This window comes from Panthera uncia, chromosome B4 (assembly GCF_023721935.1).
Source record: "Panthera uncia isolate 11264 chromosome B4, Puncia_PCG_1.0, whole genome shotgun sequence".
Lineage (NCBI taxonomy): Eukaryota > Metazoa > Chordata > Mammalia > Carnivora > Felidae > Panthera > Panthera uncia.
This window is the reverse complement of record NC_064809.1, coordinates 79911915-79928835: the sequence shown is the minus strand read 5'-3', so window position 1 is coordinate 79928835 and position 16921 is coordinate 79911915. Positions and strand designations below refer to the sequence as shown.

General features: G+C 50.3%; 2 protein-coding genes across 2 annotated transcripts; both read right to left on the bottom strand.

Moving 5' to 3' along the window:
• Window positions 1-207: 207 nt before the first annotated feature.
• Window positions 208-5218, bottom strand: RDH5 (retinol dehydrogenase 5). Its single transcript, XM_049625694.1, has 5 exons — window positions 5153-5218; window positions 3531-4982; window positions 3117-3375; window positions 1047-1210; window positions 208-761 (listed from the first exon to the last, which is right to left on the bottom strand). The coding sequence occupies exons 2-5, from the start codon at window positions 3838-3840 to the stop codon at window positions 538-540; spliced, it is 957 nt and encodes a 318-aa protein (XP_049481651.1). The 5' UTR covers window positions 3841-4982; window positions 5153-5218; the 3' UTR covers window positions 208-537.
• Window positions 5219-5238: 20 nt separating this feature from the next.
• BLOC1S1 (biogenesis of lysosomal organelles complex 1 subunit 1) lies at window positions 5239-8921 on the bottom strand. Its single transcript, XM_049625706.1, has 4 exons — window positions 8789-8921; window positions 7925-7997; window positions 5715-5847; window positions 5239-5439 (listed from the first exon to the last, which is right to left on the bottom strand). The coding sequence occupies exons 1-4, from the start codon at window positions 8847-8849 to the stop codon at window positions 5329-5331; spliced, it is 378 nt and encodes a 125-aa protein (XP_049481663.1). The 5' UTR covers window positions 8850-8921; the 3' UTR covers window positions 5239-5328.
• Window positions 8922-16921: the final 8000 nt, after the last annotated feature.

Here is a 16921-nt window from a genome sequence, read left to right as displayed (position 1 = left end):
GATAAGTTGCTATGACACCTTTGTGGCCAGTATCCATCTTTCTGGACTTAGATAATAGAAGACAACTGAAGTGGGTATTGCCTTTTTTCCCCAATGGAAACCACCCATCCTGGCCCTGACCCCTCCTCACCACCTTCTGTCCCTCCCAAGAAAAGCAGGTGAAGGCCATTTGCGCTCCCAACACTGAGCTGCAACTTGACTCCTTGTAGAAAATACATGCCCAATAGTGCCATCTGGTGGCCATTCTTCCATGTGCTTCAAAGAGCACCTAGTCACAAGCCAGTTCCCTTAGCCTCTGTCCCCCTTCCCGCTAGTTGCTAGTTGTTTTGCAGTCATTAAACAGGCCAGAGACCCTGGGCATTAAATCAGCCTAGGGGCTAGCACTTAAATGGGGTCAGTCCCTCACTGGGCAACTCCATTTCTGCCCACTTCCAGTGCTTTTTTTTAACAATACACATTTATTCAGTACTTATTTTGTACCAGTACCAGGCAGTACCCGGGTGGGGACTGAAACAATCTTTTGCTGGAAGGCTGGATTCAGCAGACTGCCTGGGCAGGCTTGGGAAAGACCCAGGTGAGCACAGCATCCACCAGGCTGGCTGGCAAGTAGGAGGCCGGCAGCCAGAGCAGCTTGGCATCCCAGCCTGGGCTGTAGCGGGTTCTGGGGTGACGAGCAGTCAGGGCATGCTCCAGGCACCTGCTCACCTTGGTCAGGTCTGGGTCACAGATCAGGCTCATGATGCGCCGCTGCATTTTAAAGTCTGCAGTCCAGGAGGTGGTTGTAATCAGTGTCCCTGTCCCACCCCAGCCTATCTCAGGCCCTGTCTTCTGGGTCCTGGAACTGGTCCCCGGCAGAGGTGAGATGGATCCTTAGTCCCCTCCCCAGTTTGGCGAGTGGGCAGGTTCCACATGGCCTGGATGTTCTTTGGCATCTCATTCTCCCTCACCTCCTCTCTGCCCACCTCCTCCCAGCAGGCTGGTGTAGGATGGGCCCTTCTGGCACTTTCATTTCCCTTCGTACGACCTGTGTGGGCCCAGATACTCACACTTGGTGAGGAAGGCCTCCCCGTAGTGGGCCTGTGTGTCAGGAGGTAGCCGTGCCCAGCACTCCTGCAGCGTGTTCTCCAAACTCTCCAGGTTTGTCACAGGGGTTTGGAAGAAGCCAGGCTCCACAATGGAGACTCGGACACCAAAAGGAGCCACATCCCGCCTGGATGGGAGTAGACCGGAGGTTTTTGGGTTCTTGCTGTATAGGAAAGGGATCTTCTGACACATGGGTATGGGGGCTAAAATGGGGAAGTTATCACAGGCCAGGGACAGAGGTCCTGATGGTAAAGGAGATCCCTGCTGTCCTGGGATGGGGACAAGTGGAACAGGTATTTTTGAGGTTTCCTTTATATTCTATGATCTAGAGTGGGGGGTCAGTAAACTTCTTAAAGAGCCAGGCAGTAAATACTTTTGGCATCGCAGACATAAAAATTAATGATATCATGTAGGTACTTTTTTTATTTTTACATTTTTTTAAATGTCTGTATTTGAGGGGGGAGGGAGGGGCAGAGAGAGATGGAGACAGAATCTGAAGCAGGCTCCTGATTCTGAGCTGTCAGCATAGAGTCTGACGTGGGGTGCAAACCCACAAGCTGTGAGATCATGACCTGAGCTGAAGTTGGATCCTTAACTGAGCCATCCAGGTGCCCTGGTACTTTAAAAGGTGTTTATTTTTGAGTGAGAGAGAGAGAGAGAGAGAGAGAGTGAGTGGGGGAGGGGCAGAGAAGAGGGAAACAGAGGATACGAAGCAGGCTCTACTTCGATAGCACAGAGCCTGATACAGGGCTCAAACTCACGAACCTGGAGATCATGACCTGAGCTGAAGTCGGAAGCTTAACTGACAGCCACCCAGGTGCCCTCAGGTAGGTACTTCTATAATCACTTACAGTGTAACCATTTAAAAATGTAAATACCATTATTAGCTTGTAGGCTACTGACCAGATTTGGCTTAAGAACCAGTTTACCAACTCCTGAGCTAGAAGAACCCCTTTCCCTAGGTCCCAGAACATAGCATGGAATCCTGAGTGCTGGACATGAAGGGAGTAGATTGGTGTTTGCTGCGGAGACTGCAGGGATACATCCAACTCCCTTGACATGGATGCAGAAATCCAAGTATAAAGTCTGTGTTCCATGATGCTGAGTGGAAAATGAAAAGACCCAAGGATAGGGAACGCCTGCGTGGCTCAGTCGCTTATGTGGTAGATTCTTCATTTCGGCTCAGGTCATGATCTCAGTCAGGAGATTGAGCCCTGCCTGCATCGAAAGCTCTGTGCTGGGCATGGAGTCTGCTTAAGATTCTCCCTCTCTCTTTGCCCCTTTTCCACTTGTGCAGGCACATGCGCGCTCTCTTTCAAAAAAACCAAAAAACAACCCCCCCCCCCAAAGGTATATAATTTAAATTCATTGCTGAGTGAAGGTGACGAAGGCAGGCTTCCTACAGAAGATAGGCTGGCTGGGGGGTACTTGTACTGCTCAGAATTCAGGCTCTGGTCTCATGTGGTACTTGTCAAGTCTCCTTTATACTCTCAAGGGACTTTGGACATTATTGCTTAAAGATGAGGGATGGGAGAATGTAATGACCAGGCAAGCAGACTTGGGGGCAAGTCCCCGCATTTCTACTAACTAGTTGTGTGGTCTTGGGTAATAACTTGGGTAAGTTATATTACCCTGAGGATATTAATACCTAATCCCTTATAAGGTTGCTGGAAGAAATGAGAAAATGTTCCACAAAGGTACTAGCTCATCACAAGTAACAGTTATTAATAATAATACTAATAATGACAGCAGGCTTCTTGGGGCATTTTCTACATGCCAGTCTCTGTTGGGGCCTTACATGTACCTCATTCTACTCACAACACCCATGAGGCAGGTCTTCTCATTCTGATTTAACAGGTAGGGAATAAACTGGGGGAAAAGAGAAGTAACCTATCAAGGTCACAAAGCACCCATGAGAGACGGCTGGCATCTGAAGCCACAAAGCTAAGCCCTCAGCTGTCTCCTCTTCAGTATCGCACTCTGCAGTGTTTTAGTCATCTCTGCCGGGCAGCCCAGGGCTCTGCACCCCTTACCTCAGGCTGTCAGAGAAGGCCTCCAGGCCAAACTTGGAGACACAGTAGCCCCCACCATTGGCTGCCAGGCGACCCAGAACACTGGTGATGTTGACCACCCGGCCCCTGGCCTGCTGGAGCAGGGGGAGCAGGGCAAGGGTGACCCCGATGGGACCCAGCGTATTCACGCTCAGCACCCGATGGAAATCATCTCGTGTGAGCCACGGCGTGGGCCCAATGATACCAGCCACACCAGCATTATTCACCAGACCAAAAAGCCCTGTGGAGAGATGAAACAGATCCCGTCGGGTAGGTAAGGCATTCCAACACTCTCTCCTGATCACTCCTCCTTCCCCACGCAGTTTTTCTTGCTTCCCGCCGCCCCTGTGACTGAGCACCCTGCACCACGAGCCCTGTGGCCCCACTGCTACTCACCTGCTTCACCAACATGTGTTTCCACCCACTTGGCTGCCCGCTGGACACTCTGGGGCTCAGTGACATCAAGCAGGGTGGTGTGGAGGCGAGAGGAGGCCACGCGCTGTAGGTCCTCTGCCCCTGAGGGGGTCAGGCAGCTGGCCAGGACTCGGAAGCCTCTCTGGTCCAGTCTCAGTGCCAGAAGCCGCCCGAAGCCTGAGTCACAGCCGGTGATGAAGATGAAAGCATCGCTGGCGGGCAGGCTCTGTCGGTCCCTGAACAACCACAGCGCTGCCCAGATCAAGACTCCCAGCAGCAGAGGCAGCCACATGGCCAGAGCCCAAGTGACCTGCAGGTGGCAGCCGAGACTGGGCAGGAAAACTTGTCTAGTTTACTCTGGCTCTTAAACCCTTGCCCCTAATATCCTCCCCTCCCTCACTGGAAGTCTGGTCTGAGCATATTGAGAAATTACCTGCTGGGCGGGTAATTAGCAAACTAGGGCTCATCTAAGCAAAGCAAAGATTGAGGCAGACCCTATATTTGTTGCTAACTTAACTAAAATCAGATTAGCGGGGTCCTGTGTGCAGGCCTGCTGCACGGGAGCAGAGGGATCTGGTTCGCAGTCACCTCTCCCGCCAAGCCAGGGACATCTAAATTCTCTAAATGTAAACTGGGCCTTATTTTTTGAAACACATGGGGCAAAGAGCCCCACATTTTAGTCCTGGTGGCCCTAAACTTACTGTGGGATGCTGAGTATCTCACCTGTTTTCTATTTTACCAGTGGGGCCAACACCCACCGTGGTCCACCTGGGAATTGTGGAGGGTCAGAGGGGATAATGTGTGAGGAAACACATGAAAAGCTTTGACTTATCAATACATGCAACACCTGGATACTCCTCTCATAGCACCCAGCTCCCAGTGCCCTGCTTACCTCCTCTGGGGAAAGCTAGCAGGTAGATGCCCCAAATCCTTCTTTTCCTTTGTTCGAGAGGCTTTGCTCCCAGCCTTCCCAGGTTTCCACACTAGCTACAGCTAATGCCAATGTCTGCAGTGGGCGGACTGGGTGTCAGGGTATTAAGTGGATGTGGGTGAGGGGAGGGGCTGGGAGGAGGAGCCAGGGAAGCTGGAGCCTGGCAATTGAAGCCAAGGCTTGGCACAGGCCAGGTGTGCCCCAGCCCCCTTCTTGGCTGGCTTTACCAGCTGGGGGTACCTGACCACCTGTGTCGTGGGCTCCCAGGAAGAGGGCTATGTCAAGGATGGCACCTACCCCTCTCTGTTGGTGACCTTGGACCTGACACTCCTCCTTCTTCCAAGCCCTGAAGTGCCCCCATGACCAAGAATTAATCTCCAACCTGGTCCGGACTCATGACACCGCTTAGCACCAGGCTGGGAGAGGCCACGAGCACGTGGAGAGGCAGAGAGCCAGAGCCAGCACCAGGCCTGCTCCCTGTCCTATTTCTCCTCTGCAAGAAACTGAAGTCCTGTGTTAGGAAGCTTGGGGCAGGGCACCCAGACCTTCTCTGGGGAGGTGCGGGAAACTTCTACCCTCTAGGTACCCAACATACACCTGCACCAGGCCCAAAGAGGAAAAGAGGGGTGAGATAGTAAGAGGAAGCTAGTTCCACCCTCTAGCCAAAGTGTACCTGTAGCTTAGGGAGACAGTCTTTGAATCTTCCACTCCTACCCACCATGCTGGGCTGGTAGCTCTTTGAAACATACCACAGAGAAATGGAGGCTTGTGTTTTATTCTTGTCTCCTGCCCCCCCCCCCCCGCCCCAGGGGAGATAGGAGGGGCGGGGCAGAGGAAAGGGAAGAGGGGCTAGGAGGGGGCAGACTGCAGCTGCCCTTTGTACACGTATTCCAGTGCGGTGGCAATGGTTCGCATGTCCAGCTCGATGCTCCGAGCCCAGTTCTCCACATCCCCGATTTCCTGGGAAGGGGAGGAGGTGGGAGGTGGGGAATCAGGGTGGGTAGAATGTAGCTCTAAGGAGACAGACAGGGGCACTTTCCGTCCATCCCCTAGAAAGGGCTTTGCTTGGACCCACCAGCTATTTTCATCTCTCTAGCTTTTCTGACACTGGGGCCATACATGGCATTTCTGGGACCAGCCCCACTTCTTTTTTAACCTGAGGCCTAAGGTGACCCGACTGGAGGCATTTAACGGGGGCCCAGGATGGGGCCAGTGATGTAGGGAGTGTGGCCCACCTTGAGTGCCTGATTGAAGTTCTCCACCATCCCGATCCACTGGCCTGTTTGCTTGGCAAACTGGGCAGCCTGGACCTGTAGGGTCTTCACCTCATGATCCAGCTTTCTCTGGTTCATGTAGGCCTGGGCCACACTAGAGGTTGGAAGAGAGACGAGATCAACTCACCCGGCTGGTGGGGAGTGGTCTCTAGGACTAATATTCCACTGCAAGAGCCGGAGGTCAGCCAGGAGTCAGGCTAGGGAAAACCTCATGATTTTGGCCATTCTTGGATGTGATGCAAATGACTACTGTACATGCAAACGAACCAGCTTCTTCCTCCCACTCCCAGGATTCCCAGGAAAGCCTAGCTGGGAGCTGACTAGAAACTTACCATCTCCTACCCCCCCAAAGGAATTCCTGAAGCTGGGTGAGAGAAGGGAGGATTCCCTGAGGAAGAAGCTGAGAGGGTAAAGGGGGTGCAGAGAAGCTGGGAAAATCCAGCAGCAGGGACACATCTGGCAGTGATTGGAAGCCCAAGGGTCTGTGCAAGAAGTTGGGAAGGGAAATTGGGCCCCTCCCTGACTCTGGGATGCGATGGGAGAGCGGCTCCCCTCCCCAGGAACTCAGGGTCAAGAGAAGATATCCCAGGGGCTGCCTCTTGGCTCTCAAGTCTCTCTCCCAACCCTTCTCTTTTCGCCCACACAGATGAACGAACACACACACATAATCTCTCTCTCTCCCTTCCTTCTTTCTGCTCTAGGCAGTAGTTTTTCTTTTCTCCTCAACCAAGGTTGGCTGTACTTACCATTAATACCATGAGGTTGGTACCTCCAACTCTCTGCCCTGTTCCCCCTTCCCCTAATCTCACAATAACTGTTCTCTCTTACTGGCTAGGGAGTCTTTTCACTCACCATCCCAAAGCTCTAGGTCAGCTGGGAGACTCCGCATCCGGTATCCACCCCCCACTGGAATCTGTGGGGGCTGGAGGGGGCAACGGGTTGGGGTGGGTGGAAAGAGTGGGAAGGACACCTGACAGGGGCTGAGATAGACTGAGCCTTTGTTTTCCTTTCCAGGGAATGAGAGGACCCGTGGGCAGAACACAAAACCCTTTCTAATCTGGCTTTGGCTTAGCTGTCCTTTAAGCTGAAAGAGGGGTGGCCCCTAGCAAAGGAAGAGCATAGGGAGAAGCCTGGCCAGTCTCACAGCAGAGCCCGAGAGGCACCAATGTGGGAGGAAGGAAAGGGGGCAGACCCTGTCCTTTTTCTTTGGGAGACAGCTTGGCCATAGTAGGGGGTAGTGTACGAGCTGAAACAGTAATAGCGGGCTCCCAATGCTTCAAGAGATTCCCCTGGGAGTTCCTAAAATGCCAGTTTTTCCTATTGACCTCCTATTTTCACACTGAGTGAAGGGAGAGGTCTGGAGGGGAGAGATCAGAGGCCCCAACCACTGCCTTCTTGTCCCTTAATCTTCCCCAGAGATGACTAATGAAGATGACAGTCCCTGCATGGCTCACTTGGGTGACTCAGTCTCTGGATTCACAGCCAAGCTATTCTACTTGCCCTGCCATGGAAGACATCATACTGCCCCTTTTCTTCCGACAGATAGCCTATCACATCATCGTCGCAGCACTCTTCTGGGTCACTCAGGGTCAAGAGACAATATTCTTTGCTCCTTCCCAAGTTTTTGGTTATTACTGGCATTCTCATATAGGGCTGGCACAGGGGGTGGTCTCTGGAGACCGGGAAGGAAGGGAAGAGACAGCCTGGCTCTGCTACAGCTCCTGGCATAGGTTCTGCCCTCACCCTCACTGGCTGTGCCACCTCTTTCCTGCCAGCTGCTCCCCAGGCCTGCCAGAGGGTGGGAGGTAGAGAAGGAGAGGGTGGCAAGTTGTGGTAAAGGAGGGTGCTCTCCCTCCTGCTGAAGTGACAGCTGGGCTTGGAGGAGTGAAGGGAAGTGGGCAGATGGCATCAAGTTGTGAGCACCAGGGAAGTTATTAGGGGGAGGGGGAAATCTGGCTGCCTCTTCAACCACTGCTGCTGCTCCTCCTTGTGCAACGTTAGGGGTCAGAGCTGACTCAAGCCTTTCTCTATAAAATTAAGCTGGGTGACAGGAATGGAGGGAATGAAATGGAACATCTCATCCCCTCAACAGCAATCTGAGGGCTAGACGTTGCCAGTGCCTAAATTTGGGGGGCGGGGGGTGGTGGTGGTTGATGGGAAGACGTTCATACCCCACATTGAGGTGATCCACCAAAGCTTCTGTCAGGCAGGTCGCTGCAGTGATAGCCTCTCGCCTCCTCTTCTCTAGGGGTGGGGGGAAAAGGGATTGGAGTGGAGACTTGGTTTTTTGAAGCGTGGTGCTGAAGGTTCACCACCCATTAATTACTATTCCGCTAGTTGCGGGAACATCTCAGCTAATCTCACAGCGCCAGAGCTGAAAAGGACCTTGCAAAACATAAAGGAAGCCTTTTCATTTTATTCATTATTTAAAAAAAATTTTTATTAGAAAACTTTTTTTCTAGGCCTTTTCATTTTAGAGGTGAGTTAACTGGTACCCTGGGAGGGGAAGCGACTCACCTGGGAACGCTAACGAGTCAGTGGCAGCGCCCAGGACTCCAGACCCTCGGGCACTATTTTCCCACAGTCTTGGCTTGAGGATTGGTAACTCCCGGATTCCCTGGCCAGATTCAGGAAACAAGGGCCCCACCCCTATTTCGGTGGTTTTAGGCCTCTAAGAGTCCCGGCTCAGTCGGGTCCTAGCACCCCCCTGCCTTCAGGAGCGTCCCTTGCCACTTTCAGGACGCGAGGCTCCCTGGGCCAATCGGCACCGCGTTCCACGCGCAGGGGCGGGACCAGGATGCGGGAAGACAGAGCGTGGGGGGCGTGGCCCAGAAGAGGCCGTAGTGTTGCCGAGGGGCCAGAGCCCGTTGGCAAGGGAACCGAATTTCCAAAAAAGCGCCCCCACCCCCTCCCCGACGCCCATGCCCACTAGCCCGCGCCCTTCCCTGGATCTGGGCCGTTACTTGAGGTCCAGGCTCCGGCTGAGGCTAGGCCGCGGCGGGAGAGAAAACGGCGGACAGGGACGTTCTGCTCACCCTGCAGCTCCTTGCGTTCGTTCTGCTTGGCTTGGTGTTCTTTCAGCAGGCGAGACAGCATGATCGCGGCGCGCTGGGGGCTGGGCGCGCCCGGCCCTCTCCGACTGCGGGAACTGGAACTGGTGCTTCGGCTCCCGAGGGGCCCGGGTCACGTGACCGCAGTGTCACGTGAGCCCTGGACCGCCCCCTTTTGAGACCTAGGGTAGAGGACATAGAAGATCTTGGCTGGGAACGGAGGGTCTTGTAGAGGGTTGGGGGTAAGCGAGCTTTTGTTTTTATTGGGGGCTCCCTTTTTGGTCAGTGTTGGAAGAAATTTTCTCCAGTACCCATATTATAGAGCTCGTTTTGGACATCTTTGGATCTCAAGGCTCCCGGGAGGGTTGGTACTGCCAGGATATCCATCCTTGTTCCGTATTGGGGGAGCAGAGACTCCCTGGACTCATTGAAATTCTTTTCCTTTCCTCGCCTTTCCCTTCTGGCAGCTCTGGCCGGTTCTCAGTTGATTCTGAGCACTCTCCCTCTGGGAGGGAAAGCATTCCTCTTGTTTCCAGCCCTTTCTCTTAGTACTCTGCCAAGGTTCTTCAGCTCTGGGTGATCATTGTAGAGAAGAAGCATTTTCGGCATTTCAAGCGGCCTCCTAGGGAGCTTTGCTAATTTGGTTGACCATGTGTGGTGAAAGTATAATCCCATCCCTGTCCTTTTGTGGTCAGGGAATGCGAACCCTTTCAGTCTGACCAGAAGAAAAAGTGCTGCTGTCACAGTAAAAGGTAAATCATAAAACCTCTCTGAATTAAAGAGAAATGCTTCCGGGATTAACTCCAACAAGAAAAATCTGTAAACATTATCAACATATTCTTGCTATTGCCATAATCTCTCTTGGTGCACCACGCACTAACATGCTGGGTGATTCTGGGCAAGTTGCTTATGCACTCTGGATTTTGATTTTCCCCCTAGTAAAATAAGGGGATTGGATTAAATCAGCAGCTCTCAACCCTGGCTAAACATTAGGTCCACCTGGGGAAGTTTGCAAAAATGCCTTGGCCCTAGGTAAATTAACTTAGATCTGTAAGGAGTGGACCCCAAGTACAAATATTTTTTACTTTTTTATGAAAAAGATTTTTTAGGGGCTTCTGGGTGGCTCAGTCGGTTAAGCATCCGACTTCAGCTCAGGTCATGGTCCCACGGTCTGTGAGTTTAAGCCCTGCGTCGGGCTCTGCGCGCTGACAGCTCAGAGCCTGGAGTCTGCTTCCGATTCTGTGTCTCCCTCTCTCTCTGCCCCTCCCCCACTAGCGCTGTGTCTCCCTCTGTCTCAAAAATAAATAAACATTAAAAAAAAAACCCTGCTCATGCTCTGTCTCTCTCTGCCTCAAAAATAGACATTAAAAAAACTAAAAAAAATTTTTTTTAATGTTTATTTATTTTTGAGACAGAGGGAGACACAGCGCTAGTGGGGGAGGGGCAGAGAGAGAGGGAGACACAGAATCGGAAGCAGACTCCAGGCTCTGAGCTGTCAGCGCAGAGCCTGACCAGGGGCTCGAATCTGTCAACCATGAGATCATGGCCTGAGCCGAAATCAGACACTCAACAGACTGAGTCACCCCGGCGCCCCAGTACAAGTATTTTTTAAAAAGTTATTTAACTAATTCTAGTATGCATCTGACATTGAGAATCGTTGGACTAAACCATATCTAAGGCTGTTTCCAACTTTGGCAGTCTCATTTTGTGATCCAGTTACATACTAGAAAATTAGCCTTGGGGCGCCTGGGTGGCTCGGTCAGTTAAGCGTCCGACTTCGGCTCAGGTCACGATCTCGCGATCTCGCGATCTCGCAGTCCGTGGGTTCGAGCCCTGCGTCGGGCTCTGGGCTGATGGCTCAGAGCCTGGAGCCTGCTTCCGATTCTGTGTCTCCCTCTCTCTCTGCTCCTCCCCCGTTCATGCTCTGTCTCTCTCTCTGTCTCAAAAATAAATAAACGTTAAAAAAAATAATAAAAAAAAAAAGAAAATTAGCCTTGCTATATGTACTTGCAGGGGAAGAGAAATAGGCGCTGATTTATTTATTTATTAAAAAAATTTTTTTGGGGCGCCTGGGTGGCGCAGTTGGTTAAGCGTCCGACTTCAGCCAGGTCACGATCTCGCGGTCCATGAGTTCGAGCCCCGCGTCAGGCTCTGGGCTGATGGCTCGGAGCCTGGAGCCTGTTTCCGATTCTGTGTCTCCCTCTCTCTCTGCCCCTCCCCCGTTCATGCTCTGTCTCTCTCTGTCCCAAAAATAAAATAAAAAACGTTGGAAAAAAAAAAAAAAGATGTATTGTTTAAAAAAAAATTTTTTTTTAAATGTTTATTTATTTTTGACAGAGACAGAGACAATGCAAGTGGGTTAGGGGCAGAAAGAGAGGGAGACACAGAATCCGAAGCAGGCTCCAGGCTCTGAGCTGTCAGCACAGAGCCTGACGCGGGGCTCGAACTCAGGAGGTGTGAGTTCATGACTTGAGCTCAACCAACTGAGCCACCCAGGCACCCCGATAGGTGCTGATTTAGAATAAAACATTCTTGGGTTTTCTGAGAAAGAGTTGAGGATCACTGATTGATTGAGTCATTCAGCTGTTTGGAGAGTAGCATATTAAGTCCTGGGAGGTGTGCAACCTTGAAAGTGTTAGTGAATGAAATAGTTAAGTGGTAGCATAAAGCAGGACATTAAATGCCCCCAACATAAAAACTCTGAATAAAAATGTTACAGGGGCGCCTGGGTGGCGCAGTCGGTTAAGCGTCCGACTTCAGCCAGGTCACGATCTTGCGGTCTGTGGGTTCGAGCCCCGCGTCAGGCTCTGGGCTGATGGCTCGGAGCCTGGAGCCTGTTTCCGATTCTGTGTCTCCCTCTCTCTCTGCCCCTCCCCCGTTCATGCTCTGTCTCTCTCTGTCCCAAAAATAAATAAAAAACGTTGAAAAAAAAAAATGTTAGACTGTGGGGGCGCCTGGGTGACTCAGTTGGTTAGGTGTTCGACTTCAGCTCAGGTCATGATCTCATGGTTTGTGAGTTTGAGCCCTGTGTCAGGCTCTGTGCTGACAGCTCAGAGCCTGGAGCCTGCCTCAGATTCTGTCTGTTCTCTCTCTGTCTCTCTCTGTCTCTGTCTCTGTTTCTCTCTGTCTCTCTCTCTCTCGGCCTCTCCCTCACTCACGCTCTGTCACTATCTCTCTCTCAAAGGTAAATAAACATTAAAAATTTTTTAAAAAATGTTGGAGTGTGTACGTCTGTGTCTATGCTTGTATGTGTCCTATCATTTACTTTTCCAACATTTCCTGAGTACTTCTCATGGGTCAAACGCCTTGCATGTATTACTTCATTTAATCCCTAGAACTATCGTGTGAAGTATTGTCCTCAATTTTCAGATGAAGAATCTGAGATACGGAGCAGATAAGTAATAGAGCTAAGTGGTAGAGCTAGGATACAAATCCGGGCTATCTGGCTCCAGAGGCTGAGTGTAACCACTGTACTATGCTGCACAAACCATGGGAAAGACCCCAGGAGGGGAGATTCTGTCTCTCATCACTATGACCTTCTAGCTTGTGGGCACAGTTGAAGAGAATCCTGGCAAGGGGAGGAGTGTTTGGGAAGAGGTTCTGCTCTAGCAAGGGGCTGATCAATAGAAGTGGAAAGAGTGAGAGCATCACCGGGCAGCCTATTCCAATCCTACCCCCAACCCCCCACTTGGCTCCAGCTTCCAACTGCAATGAGCAAGCAAAATAGAAGCACATTGGAAGATGCTGGGTGCCTCACTCCCAGAGCTGTGGGGCCTGGGAGAGACGAGCAGGGGTTGGAAGGGGTTCCAGAAAATGGCTACTTGGGGATGTGAAACAGAGGGCAGGGGCTAATGAGGGGGGGTTGGTGTCGGGGGTTTCAGTGGTGAGTTTGTGAATGTTAAGATTAAGTTGACTCAGGGAGAGTGCCAGCCCATCCTGCATTACCCTCACCCCCCTTGGCACAACCGCCTGACATTTTCACAATCGGCATGGAGACTGCCAGGATTCTGCAGACATCAGCCCTGCCCTCCTCCCCACACTGGCTGTTCCTTTGCCCTAGAGCTGGGCAGAGGACACAGGTACCTGTATTTGGGGACCCCAGCTGATCTCTCTGGGTCATCGTCCAGATGCTCTTTTTCTAGGCTTTTGCTGCTCACTGTGTAACTTGAGTTTCTGCTGAGTTGAAGCTCAGCTCCCCAGTTGCCTTTGGTAGAGATGGGCACAAGATTCGTGCCTCCCTGGAGAATGACTTGACATGTGAAATCTCTTTTTGCCCACCTCTCTGTACACTTTCCCACCTAGATTATTTTCTCTTAATGAATGAATGGATGCAACTCCACGCTCCTTTCCCCCACTCATTTCCTTGTTCTTTTGAAATCTCTTTCTGAGTTAGCTTTAATTAGCAAGCTTCAAACTGAAGATGGGGCCAAACATTAGGGCCGGAAGCTGCTGAATTGTTAAGGGTTGGGTGAGGACTGAAGGAGAACATGGAGTGAGTGGAGAAGGCTTCTCATGCTGGGAAGTCTGGCTGGGCTTCAAGAAGGGGGGTGCCGTTGGTGGTGTGGCCAAGTTCCAAATGTTGGCCCAAGGCCAGTGCTCCAAGAAAAGGGCCCTCAAGACAGCCTAAATGGCTCCCTGTGGGAAGTGACCTCCCAGCCCTTCTCCAGAAGATGCATGGGTTTCCCTAGGATCCCTAAAGCAGTCAAGTCATTTCCCCCGTGACTCCTTTCAATCAAACTTATATTCTTTCTCTCCCAGCTACTCCCATAGTTTGAGCTTTGGCTACAGCCAGCATTCAGAGGCAGGCAGAAGGAATCCAGTGCTAGAGATGTGGGTGGGGTGAGAAAGTCCTCATGTTGTGTGTGTTGGGGAGGAAGAGGCTGACCCTGGGATGTATGCTCCAAGCCTCTGCTGCCAGATGAGGTGGAGGGAAGTTAACCCTGCAGCATGTTCTAGAAGTGTTTGCTTGTAGGCTAGAGGCAGTGGTTAGAAAATGTCTAGTCTGGGGAAGCTGAAAAACAGGGATCCTACATGGAGGTGGGGCTGGAGAAAGTCTCAGCTTCCACTCAGATAAAGGCTGAAAGCTTTGCTGGGCTTGGACATTTATCAATTTTTAAAATTATTTTGAAATAGTTATAGACGCAGAGGAAGTTGCAAAAATAGTACATGAAGCCCTGTGTACCCTTCACCCAGCTTTCCTCGGTGGTGACATCTCATATAACTGTAGCAATATCAAAACCAAGAAGCTGACATAGGTATACTGTTAACTAGCTTACAGGCTTTATTCAGTTTTTATCAGTGCTCTACATGTATTCATGTGTGTGTAAGTGTGTACATGTGTGTGTAGTTCCGTGCAATTTTATCCCGTGTATTGATCTGAGTAACTAATCAAGATACAGATTTCTTCATCATCACAATGGAACCTCCCATGCTATATATATATTTTTTTGGTATTTGGTATTTATTTACTTATTTATAAATGTTTATATATTTTTGAGAGAGAGAGAGAGAGAGAGTGCACGAGAGTGGGCTAGGGGCAGAGTGTGAGAGGGGATAGAGGATCTGAAGTGGGCTCTACACTGATAGTAGAGAGCCCAATATGGGTCTCGAACTCACAAACTGTGAAATCATGACCTGAGCTGAAGATGGACGCTTAAACCGACTGAGCCACCCAGGCGCCCCTATTTATTTATTTTTAAAGTATAATTAACATACGTGTTATATTAGTTTCAGGTATAAGGTGCTATCTTTTTATATTTATCTCCTCCCATCCCTGTCCCCTGGCAATCACTAACCTGTTCTTCATCTTTATAGTTTTAATTTAATGAATTTCCAAACTCTTCACTCAAATACAAGAAGTTCTCTGGCAGATTATTTATTTACACGTTGAGCTTCCTTTATTTTTCAGATCCCTTTTGCTTCTTCATTCCCCCCCTTTACCTATGATATTGTGCCTCACTCCAACAATCTGGTCTCACTCCTTTTCTTTTTAAAACCATTTTTTTTTTTAAGGTTTCTTCATTTTTCAGACAAGAGGGTGACAAAGTGTGAGTGGGGGAGGGGCAGAGAGAGAGGGAGGCACAGAATCCGAAGAAGGCTCCAGGATCTGAGCTGTCAGCACAGAGCCCCATGCGGGGTTCAAACTCACGATAGGGAGATCATGACCTGAGCTGAAGCCAGACGCTTAACCCCGACTGAGCCACCCAGGCGCCCCTGGTCCTCCTAAAAGAGGTTTAGGGAAAATCTACATGTCTAAATTTACTAGGCTGGTTTAGGGCTCTTACATTTTCAACTGCCCTCCCTTGCCCCACTATTTATAGCCAGGCTAATTTTGGGCAGCCTCTCTCTCTCTTTTTCCTGCTCCTTCCTCCTGTGGCGGGTGAGATGACTTCTCAAATATTTGGGCAGAGGAGGTCAGAAGCAGATTCTTGGCATTTGATTTCAACCTTGGATTTAGCAGGAGCCAGTGGGGTGGAGATGAAGGGAGGCAGAAGCTGCAGGTGCAGAGAGGAAGGCACCTGGGGCTCTAAAGGCATTCTGACTCCTGTTGGAGATCTGGGCTCAGAGTCAGGAGTCCTGGGTTCGATCCTGATTTTACTACTCTGCAGTCACATATCAGCTCTACTGTCTGGGGCTCTGAGATAGAAAAGGGATGGAGAGGGCAGATCTTGGGGATAATAAAAGTAGGATCCTGGTGCCAACTTGCTGGCAGCACATGTATTTCCTTGATAGTACTTATTTATAGTGCTAGTCCCCTGGAAGGGATGTCCACAAATGTAGTGTTGCAAAAACAGAGGACCAAACCTTCAAATGTATGGTAACTTACCCAGGGCAAGGACTGTCTCAGGGCCAGCAGAATGAAAGCCTACCTTTTTGTTTGTTTTTTAAAAGTATAATCTTGGACAAAGAAGTAAGAGAGACAAAGGGAGCATGGGGAAAAATTAGGTAGGACACATTGGGGCTTTTAAGAAAGGGTAGAAGAGAAAATCTTTTTCCCCCCAAAGATTTCACTTTTAAGTAATTTCTCCACCCAATGTGGGGCTCAAACTTACAACCCTGAGATCAAGAGTCAAATGCTCTACAGACTGGGCCAGCCAGGTGCTCCATGAAAAGAGAAAATCTTTTTTTTTAATACATATTTTAAAAAGTTTATTCACTTTTGAGAGACAGAGAGGGAACAGGGGAGGGGCAGAGAGAGAGGGAGACACAGAATCCAAAGCAGGCTCCAGGCTCTGAGCTGTCAGTACAGAGGCCGAAGGGGAGTTGAAGGGGCTGGAACCCACAAACTGTGAGGTCATGACCTGAGCCTAAGTTGAACGCTTAACCCACTGAGCCACCCAGGCGCCCCTGAGAAGAGAAAATCTCAAGAGTGTAATAAAGTTTGAGGGGCAGAGACAACATATAGATATTGAAAAATTGTTGAAGAAGGGTTCCAAGTGACAGACACAAGAAGAGGGACAAAAAGAGTTTGAGATGAGACAAAACAAGATAGAGAGACAAGGGAAAGATGGACAGGTGGATATACAAAAGACCAACACCCAATGAGAAGGGAGGTGGGAACAAGCTAGGTTCCAGTTGTCCCAAATTATTTCCTATCTCTCCTCCTGGCTCCGTTTCTGGATTGGAGTTATAAATAGCAGAGGGTTGGAAAATGTCCCCCTCCCTTTGCTTCTGTCTCAGCCTGGGGGAAAGGGAGAGGAAAAGGGACAGGCTTGCAGTTCCCTGTGGAGATCCTTGCAAAGCCCCACCCTGATCCTGCCTGGACCAGTCTGGAACTCTGCCCTCTCCAATGAAGACATCCTTTCCATCCCTCTCCCTCTTGGGTCCAATCTTTTTCATCTTTGCCCTTCTTTGACCCCCACTCCCTTTTTGCTGCTTAATTTCCTCTTCTTGTATCAGACTCAGTAATTTTCTTTTCTCCATTCCATTCCTTGTGGGTGTTTTTATTTTCTCCCTTCCTTCCTTCCTTCCTTCCTTCCTTCCTTCCTTCCTTCCTCCTTCTCTCTCTCTCCCTTCCTTTCTTCTCTCTCTCTCTTTCTCTTTCTTTCTCTCTTGTAATCTTTCTGCCCAAGGTGGGGCTCCAACTCAGACTGGGAGATCAAGAATCTCATACTCTAT